The sequence below is a fragment of the Coffea arabica genome, chromosome 8c, assembly GCF_036785885.1.
Source record: "Coffea arabica cultivar ET-39 chromosome 8c, Coffea Arabica ET-39 HiFi, whole genome shotgun sequence".
In the NCBI taxonomy this organism is placed as follows: domain Eukaryota; kingdom Viridiplantae; phylum Streptophyta; class Magnoliopsida; order Gentianales; family Rubiaceae; genus Coffea; species Coffea arabica.
The window spans coordinates 44,806,384-44,815,970 of record NC_092325.1 but is presented as its reverse complement, the minus strand read 5'-3'; the positions used below and the strand labels follow the sequence as shown (position 1 = coordinate 44,815,970).

At 41.5% G+C, this 9,587-nt stretch overlaps 1 protein-coding gene across 1 annotated transcript; it reads right to left on the bottom strand.

The window, feature by feature from the left end:
- Positions 1–1,477: 1,477 nt before the first annotated feature.
- Positions 1,478–3,149, bottom strand: LOC113706456 (protein ROH1A-like). Its single transcript, XM_072064038.1, has one exon. It carries the CDS (start codon positions 2,917–2,919, stop codon positions 1,588–1,590), a length of 1,332 nt encoding a protein of 443 aa, XP_071920139.1. The 5' UTR covers positions 2,920–3,149; the 3' UTR covers positions 1,478–1,587.
- Between the last annotated feature and the right edge of the window lie 6,438 nt (positions 3,150–9,587).

Below are 9,587 nucleotides of genomic sequence, written 5' to 3'. Positions count from 1 at the left end.
TTTTAAAGATTAGAAACCCTAAATTCTAATCAAAAGAAAAAAAAAATCCTAGTTTACTTGTGACTAACCGGTTTTCTTAAATCTCTTATATTTTAATTGAAACCCTAATTGTAAACAATGGAATTGTAAAATTCTTCACATTTTTCTTAAAATTCCCTTTTATTTGGAAATTATTACTTTCTAATAGCCTTACTCCCCAATCACACCACAATCAATAGATTTACTTCACTTACTTTATCTTATCTACCAAATCTACCATTATTTATTAATTATGTTCAAAATTCTTATATAATTAAACAATCTAATATTCTCTATCTAATGATTTTCTATTTCTCTTTTTTCTCTTTTGAATGACTTTCACTTATTCTCCATACTCCTCATATAATACAATTCATCTTTATATTAATTTGATTTAAAAATAAATATTGTCATTTTCATACCTAACATTTTTAGTTAATTAAATCATAGGTTCTATTTCTTTTTTGAATGAAAAGATATAAGAGCAAAATTGTCAAATTTAACTTATTAAGCATTCAGTTATAAATATTTATCAAACAGTATAAATAGATTTAGTATTAAAATTCAGGCATTCATAAATTTTGGATTTCTGTGTTTAAAATTCAGCAAATTAATTGTTTCAGTATTCAGATTTTAGAATTCAGACTTCAGAATTCAGATTCAGTTTTATCAAACAGAACCTTAGTTAGGATTCTTGTGCTGAAAAAAATATGTATAAGTTCAGCAAATGGATTTTCATTTATCAAACGCTCAAAATATCTGAATATCTGAAAAAATTTAGATTCAGCACTTTTTTATGTTATCAAACAGACCCTAATAGTTCAGCACATCCCATTTGGCCAAGGCTTCTGTACATTCTGTTTTATGAAGCATTTGTCCAAATGTCATGAACAAGTAACAGTGCGTAAAACAAGGATGCCTCCATTTTAGATCCACCAAGAAGGGGCAGTTAAAGCTCCCTAAAGAATTCAGTTAATGTTAAAATGAAACCCTTTTTTTATTCTTGGTTGAGTGAAAGAATACATGGTGGCACAAGATTCCAAATTGAATGACGACGACTCTACTCGGAGGGTGATTCATTTGGGCTAATTAGTGCCATAAAAAATTGGATAAATTTATGTATGCATTGTGAGTGCAGATATTTTGTTTAGATTGTCAAGTCTGGATAATATCACAGATACAAAACACAAATTTCAGGATTGAACAAAGATTTGATTACATGCCATCTATTAATACCTGCTAGTACAAAAATTTTTCTTGCATTAATAATAGTATCTAAAAACAATTAATCGGATGATTCACTTCACCACCAAAAGAACCAAAAAGTTGGAGGTGGCAGCAAGAGCATCAAGGCCCCAGTTAGTGCTGAAGAGTCAAACATTGGGATCAATCAGTATGGTACTAGCACTTCAACCAGAATCAGCTAACCTTTTCAAGGAAAAAAAACTAGTATCAAACCTTTTCATGATCAACGGGGAACCAACAAACATTTACATATTCAACTGGGGAAGAACATTTGAATCTACTAAACACGCTCAAATCTCAATTGAAACGTGCCTGCCTACAGTCTCAACATGGAACTGGTGTGGACATTTTACCAACTTGATCAATAACATCAAGAACCTCAGCTCTGCTCCTCACAATCCGATGAAACACCTCTCTAACCTGCTGCTGAAGTGGCACCAATCCCTCCTCCATCTTAAGACAAATGTCCGCCATCTCGGCTACCTGCACCGCCACCTCCTCCACCTTTGCATCCTCCAACGGAAACTGAAAAGAATCAGCAAATTCAACCAGGCTCAGCGCAACCTTCTCCATCCTCTGCATCTCCTCCAACAATCCAGCAGTGCCTTTCTTCTCCTTTTTCTTCCATTCCTCTCCAATTTTCTCCTGAAGCCCAATCAACGGCTGAGCCCAGACCAATTGCCTGGGCACGGGCAAATGGGTGGCCAGCCCAGTCCTCTCCTGACAAGGGACCGCGGCCACCAGAGACCACATCACGAAAACCAAAACCGCACTCATAATGTATACCGGAAGCGCCAGCCCAGCTGCCTCCGCCCCACGTGGCGGCACCAGATTAGACGACATGGCTTGGATCTGTTTGGCAGAGGACCAAGACTTAGCCACGGACCAAGACAGCGACCGGAAAGTCCCGGCAGGTTTATCCTTGGGGTTATGACCGTAATTTGCAGCGGCGCCACCACCACCACGGCGACCAAAAGACCAAGCACGCTCCGTGGCTTTGTGACTGCTGCTGTTATTGCTTTCTTTGTCATCAAAGGCCATGGAAGTGAGGAGAGTCGAGAGAGCCCTTTTGGCGCGTCTGACCTGGCCTTCTCCAATGGGACGTTGCTCGAGGGCGGTGACGGCAATCTGAGCGAGGCTTTGCCAGTGGCGGAGGAGCTCGATGCCGTGAGTGACGGCGTTGCAGACGTCAAGGGCCTTTATGGCCCTGTCTAAAAGATCAGGGATGAGTTTGTCGAGAGGAGGCTTGCAGAATTGGGAAGGATCACGACCCATGATGAGAACGGCTTTGAACTCCGCCTCGCAACAGAGAAAAACGTCGAGGAGCTTGCGAAACCAGGAGATGGAGAGCATGGGTGGGGGCGGTGGTGGGCCGTGGTCAGCGGATGGAGAATCCACGGAAGTGGAGGATGGCTGGTCAGTGTTAGTATCATTGTTGTTGGCGTGGTTTTTGGGGGTACTGGAGACAGGGGCAGGGGCATGCGCGGGAGCGGGGCAGGGGGTGGGGGTGGGGACGGGGAGGAGGTCGGACAAACGATCAGCTACGTGTTTTTGGAAGAGTTCGAGGTCTTCGAGCTCGAGGTTGGGGTCGGCAACCTGGTTGCGGCGGATGCTGATGCGGTTCAAGAATGAACCCTGGTTGTCGGTGGCCGGCATCTTTTGAATGCTCGATGATGATGCTTACAGGGGCTGTTTTGCCTGTGGAGATTATATTTCAGGTTTTGAATTTTGATATAGGGAGAGAAAATGCAGGGAAATGAAGAAAGGGAAGGAGAAGGAGATGGAGGGGTTGGTTTTGGCAGTTAATATTCGGAGAGAGAGAGATAGCGGAGGGAAGAGAAGTGAAATGAATGGATGGAGAATTGCCTTCTTGTTTTTGTCGGGTATCAGACCATTTCTTCTTCTTCTTTGTCTCGACTTTGGACATTGACTGGGTACTTCTTTGTTTTCTTATTTTCTTTCTTTCTCCTTTTTTTTTTTTTTTGAATTTTCCGAAGTAAGGAAATCAACGAGCGTCCGACAGTCTTTGTCATTAATTCGTGAGTATTACAAATGATTTATCTCGTTTCTTATTTGTTGAATTTTAGTGCCACTTCTTGAAGTTAATTACATATAAATAATTTTTTTGACATTGCTTAATGTTCTATATATACAGCACCACTTGCGAGAAAAACAAAATTTGAAAATTTTGACAAAATGCCTTAACATTTCTTAAACATTATAGCAATGTGTTGGCTGTTGAAGTACATATTTTGACACAATAGGTGGTGTCTTCGAATTATATTATGGGTGTAAAAATTGTATTGATTGGTAAATAAGTGACTTATATTCTTTTTTTTCTTTAAAAATTGTCTTATAATCTATGACATATCATAATTAGTTGTGGTGATTGGGGCCGAAATTATTAAAATCACCCACAAAAAAAATGTATCTCTATTCTTTTCGAATTTTTAAAAAAAAAGAAACAGACAGAAATGTACGTGTGTCTATAGGTCTTATTCTATTGCAAACATGAAATCATCATTTAATTTATTTGAAAATTCGTTTCCTTTTCCATAAGTTATTAGTAACATCGATCACGACCCGCCTCTGAATTTTGCGCTTACAATAAGCGAATTTCACTAATATCAAAGGTCACTAAATTTGCCGGGCAGCTAAATGACTTTCAAGTAACTATAAATCCTACCTAACAAAGACACTCAGGAAAATGGTAAAAATTAGCCGATGATATTTGCAAATTTCAAGCCCCCCCCCCCTCCCTCCCCCAGGGCTAGAGCTGGTAATAGTAGTCTAGTTAGGTGGGTACCACTGCAAAGGTTCGAATCCTGAATACTACGGTCGGTGATGTTGGGTAGTCTTTTTCGATCCACAGAGGATTAGTTGGATCGTACAGTAATCAGTCCATGGATCCAGATACCTCTGCGTATACCAAAAAAAAAAAATTTGCAAATTTCAACATTTCATCAGCACAGAAAGTCACAAAAGCTAAGGCGTTGAATGCGTTGTTATTGCCAGATGGACAGTGTCCGTGTAACGACGAATTCAATTGCTTAAAAAAGATATACACATGCACTAGCCGAAAAAAGATTCTAAAGCGAAAGCCAAACAGGAGACGTCAATTTCTTGTGGTCGGGGATGGAATGTCCATCTACTTTGACTGAGTGAATTGAAATGGCCGAGGCCTTCCAATTCCTGTAACATCTCCCGCACGATCCGGACTTGGGAGTTAGCAGTTGGACGACAGGTACTCGACGGTTAAAGCTGTGAACTTATTGTTGCACCATATCATATCACATGCTTAACCAACAACCCTTTGGGCTATTTTAAAATTTTTGTGGGGGTGGAAATTCAAGAATTTTAAACCTTATCTCCTATCAATGTACTATTATACATGATTTCTTTTAAATTTATATGTGTGCGTATTGCATCGTTGCACTCTGATTCGATGGTGATTCAATCTCCATCGATATCATATCATATACTTCAAACGTAGCACAAACTTCAAACTAACGCCCCGTTCCAATACCAAATTACCAATACTAATAAACCTTAATAGATGCTAGAGTCCTTTAAACTTAGATTGTAGCGATTTCAATTTGTTAAAACTATGGATTGGATGATGTTTTATAAATTTAAGGAACAGTCCTCTAAAAGGGATGATGCAATTTAATTTCGTTGATTAAAAAATGTAGACTGCTATTATTTTTTGAATAATCCAATCCACGTCATTAATTTTAAATTGAAGGGCTAGTTCCCTATGATTTTCCTAAACTTAAAATCAATATTCCAAAATTGTGAATTGGAAGTCAACAATTATTGTTGATGATAGCTACACAACTCTTTTTCTCGCTCAATCATAATACTGATAGATGGAATCGCTGCATCTTAAACGAGCACAAGGTTGATCCAGATTGTCTTATAGATATTAAGATAATTATGTTTTATCAAGAAAAAAAAAAAGATTAGAGATAATTGCATCAGCAGGTGAGGGGAATATTCATAGGTACAAGATCACCAATCTGGCAGACCACAGACAGAAGTGGCTTGAGGTACAGAATAAATTAATCAGCAAAGGGGAGATTTTGGGGAGAGGTGGGCTGTCTAAGCTGAATCCATAGACATGGAAAGCACTATAGAGCAGACCAAGTTACTCCCTAAATTATTCCTCCCAATGATGATGATCACTTGGTGGACCCTAATATTTCGCAACCGAATTTGACGGCGTCAATTTACCATGCATGTAATCTCTCAAGGAGTTAATCAAAATAGATTAACTTAATTGCCGGGAAATTTTCAAGTTAAAAAATTATACTCAACTAGTGACAGTGTTCAGTCAATTAATCACACACTGCTAATCACCAGTTCGTTCTCAGTTATCTTTACTTACTTTACATACATTAAATCGTTGTGTTACATCATTTTTTATATAAAAATTCTAAAAAATAAAAATTCAAACGGGTTCTAAATTACCTCTCTAGTCATTCATGTTTTCAAAACTGTTTACTTTTACGTCGATTAATGTCAATTACCAACTATCATCGGCAGTGGCCAACAACATGAGCGAAACATCAAAAGTCATTTGGCAAATTTGTGATAAGAGTTGCTGCAATTCAACATGAGTGAAACGTCAACTCAAAGTTTGTTTAAGGTAGAGATAACAGTCTAATACTCCTTTCAAGACTCTCTTGCTTCACTTTAGCCCTTCCCCTTTTTTTTTTTGTCAAAGTCTTTCGTAAAATTTTTATGACTTTACAAACCTAAATCTCGAATAAGCCTAAAAAACCGGCAAGAAACTTATAAATCTACCCAAATTCCCTCCCAGCCCCGATGTGAGACAACCCTTTGGTTCCTTTGGTGTATAGAAATATAGAATAGATGATAAGTAGGTATAGAATATAATTTATCCTATGAGAAAAAAATAATAATACTCCGTTCAAGTTGGTTGCACTAGCCGACAAAGGAGACGAGTTAAAAGTCAAAGGCTTTTGAAGCTATTGACCTTGACCCAAACTACAAAGCTCGGGATCCCATGCGATCTCTTCTCTTCGTCATTCGACCTTCCTCCTGTTGTAGAATTCGTTTTTCTGATTTCTTTCCTGCGCTAAATCCTTCGGGGCGGTTTTGGATAACGGGGGTGAACTGTGAAGTGGGGGCCATGGGACCTTTGGAGATTGGCAGGATATGGTCAATGGTCAACGCTCCACTGCAGTGACAATCGTTCTGACCTTGTTTCTCTTTTTCCATTTTCTTTTCTTCTATTTCAGTCTTGACCTTGTCTCTCAGGACTCAACAGAGTCAAACTTGTGAAATTGGATCCAAATTCCAGGCCAATTTCAGGCCGTGGATTGGTTCCGGGAATAATTCGTTGTCTATTTACAAATTCTGAAACACTAGACGAAGTCTTTTTTGTTATCATCGGCTTAGCCTACAACATTTGCTGCACCAACAAAGCCCACTGGACCATGATTTCGTTTCTCTGCTAAAACAACCAAAACGGTCAAATGAGACTGCGCATTATCCCACCATTTGATAGATAGAGAAGAGAACAATGAAGAGTCCGTGCTGATGTGATTAACCATCCACGACTACTCGCAAGGGACAAAGATCTACAACTATTGTAACTACTTGTAATCAATTGGGTTTTCAAAAAAGGATAATATGATGGAATGAAGCCTCGTTTTTGAGTTTCAGCAATGCAGTTTTTTACGCTTCCGGCGAGAATTTCAACTTTTAACCCGTCGACGGAGAGAGTCTTAAACAATCTACACCGCATACTTCAGTAAACCAGTTTTGGTGGTTAATTTCATAGTCGAATGACAGAAGCGGCAATTTGATGGTTCGGAATCTAATTGGAGTATTTATTATCTTAATCGTTGTCCCAGGCCTGGATCATTATCATTAAGGCCCGTTTGAGCTTATGGTGGTTCATCAAGAAACACTTCAATTAGTGGAGTTGTTTATCAAAGTACTTATTAAGTGTTTAATCATATTGTTTGGGTCCATATTTGCACTGCGTCCTTTTTCAAATTGATAATACGTGAATTTGAATTTCTAAAACATATATTTATCTCTTCGTTTAGTTTCAAATTTATAATAGAATTGATAAAATTATTATTATTATTTTTTTGAAACATAAAAGTTACCGTAAAAGCACAAATTTTAACCTTATGCCAAAAATGCTTTAACGGCCAAAAGATTTGCTCGCAAATTCTAGGATTGATGCTCACTGATGCGATCGCCGAAGTGGAGATCCGAGCTGGGCTGTGGCCTGGGGAGCGAGCTGATAAGGCGTCCGACCTGTAGGCGAACGAGCTGCGGGGCTAATTCCCCCAAGAGCAACTCCGACGATCAAGTCAGAAAGGATCTGAAGTAATAGCAATAGAGTTTGGCAACACGAATGGCGTACCTTGTATCTTCCCCACGCGTTGTATTTATAGAGTCGTAGGTAGTAGTTTCCTAGTAGGACAGGGAGTCCTTATTGGGGAAGAACTCCTCCTAGGGCTTCATGATCCAGCTCCGACAGGTTCGGATTCCGCGGCCCACCAGGCCCATCCGCTTGGGAGGCGGCGCCCTCATGAACCGCCGAGCTGACCTGCAAGGCCGATCAGCTCCTCCTGTCCGAACTCATGGGCCGGACTAGTGCGTTCGTGGACCGGGCCGATGTGCACATGGGCCCTACTATACTAGCCCCCTTCTAGTCTAGAGTCATCGAGCATTCGCATGAATCTAGGAGGATTTTCAGGGCGTCGTGTCAGCTCGGCGTGGGACCCCCGTCTGGGAGTGGTGCAAGCAACTGTCGCGTCGGTTCGTGTCTGTCACCTCAACCGTCACCTCGACCCGTTATGACGGTTAGGGACAGTTCCCAATGAATTGTTCAAATAAATGTGCGCCCCTTTGTCTTCCCGCCCTGAGGATCACCTATAAATAGGCTTCTCGGGAGTCATTTTCACTCCTCCTCCTTCACTTTATCAGCTCGTTCCTTCAATCCCCAGTTCGCTGCTTCATCCTCTTTTCCCTCGAGAACACGTCGGGTCGCCCTGCTCTAAGAGCCCAAAGTCAGTTCGCGCACTCCTTAGATCAGCCTTTCATCCGATCTCCTCCTTTCACCAGTAAGTTCCCCTTTCCTTTTTATGTCTTCTTCTAGTTCCAAAAGTTCTGACGTCACTAGTTCAGCCCCTAGGCGTAGAGTAGCTAGCCCCATACTCGTAGATATCAGCTCTTCGGACTCCTCTAGTTCTTCTCCTTCTAGTTCATCCTGGTCAGAGTTCGTGCCCTCTCCCGTCCTGTCTCCTATTAGAGCAATGAGCTCGGCCGAGCAACCTGCCCAGCCTCTAGTCGGAGCTGCTGAACAGGCAGCTCCAGATCAGACGGCAGTGGGGACCTCGGGGGGTCCTAGTGGCGACTTTGGAGAGGTCGACACTATTCCCCCAACCCTGGAGCAAAAAGATGTTGACAAGCTGGTAGAAAAATATGAAATTCCAGCCCAATTCGAGCCTAGGGCCGCCCGTCCAGGAGAGGTCGCCAGCCGACCTCCTCCCGGGTTCGTGGCGATCTACAGGGACCAGCTGATGGCTGGTCTCCGCCTGCCTATCCCCAATTTCTTTTTCGAAATCCTCACCTTTTGGGGTATCCGCATAACTCAGGTCATTCCCAATGCTGTTCGCTCCATCATAGGTTTTTTTATCCTCTGCCGAGTACTCGAGATCCCCTTTTCTCTTGACTTGTTCCGAGCCTTCTTCCAGATGAAGGTCAGCGGAAAGGTGCCTGGGTGGTTCTACTTCGCCTGCAGAAGTGTAGCAAAAACCCCCACCGGCGAGCTGTTCTTGGGGGCACCTTCCTCTATCAAGGACTGGAAGTCTCAGTTCTTTTACGTGAAGAACCTAGGTTTTCCTCCCCTTACCTGGAGAGCAGAGACTCAAGTTTCAGATTCCATTCCGTCCCCGCTCCCCGTGTCCGAACTTAGCCGTCTACTCAGCTCGGACACCAAGCTGGATGTGAAAGAGTTCGGCAATGCCCAACTTTGGGCGGCGGGGCTGATCCGAGCTAACCCCTCGGATCCCTCCCCAGAGAGCATTCCCCTCTCCCCAGATGAGCTGATCACCTGTAATCATCTTGGATACCGAATTAACTATACATTTAAGTTTGTTAATTGCTGCCACGTTCAGGATTCGATTTCTAGGCTTAGCAAGTAGGAGCGGGAAGGGCGTGGGGATGGGCAGGAGGTAAAAGATTTTTTTTTTTTAAAAAAAAAAAAGAAGAAGAAAAGAATTGATCCCTGTGTAGTTAAGAGATGACAAATTGACCCCAAGAGCTTCCATTTATGG

Excerpts from the sequence above, each read along its gene's own strand:
- LOC113706456 (XM_072064038.1), bottom strand. The coding sequence starts at position 2,919 with ATGCCGGCCACCGACAACCAGGGTTCATTCTTGAACCGCATCAGCATC.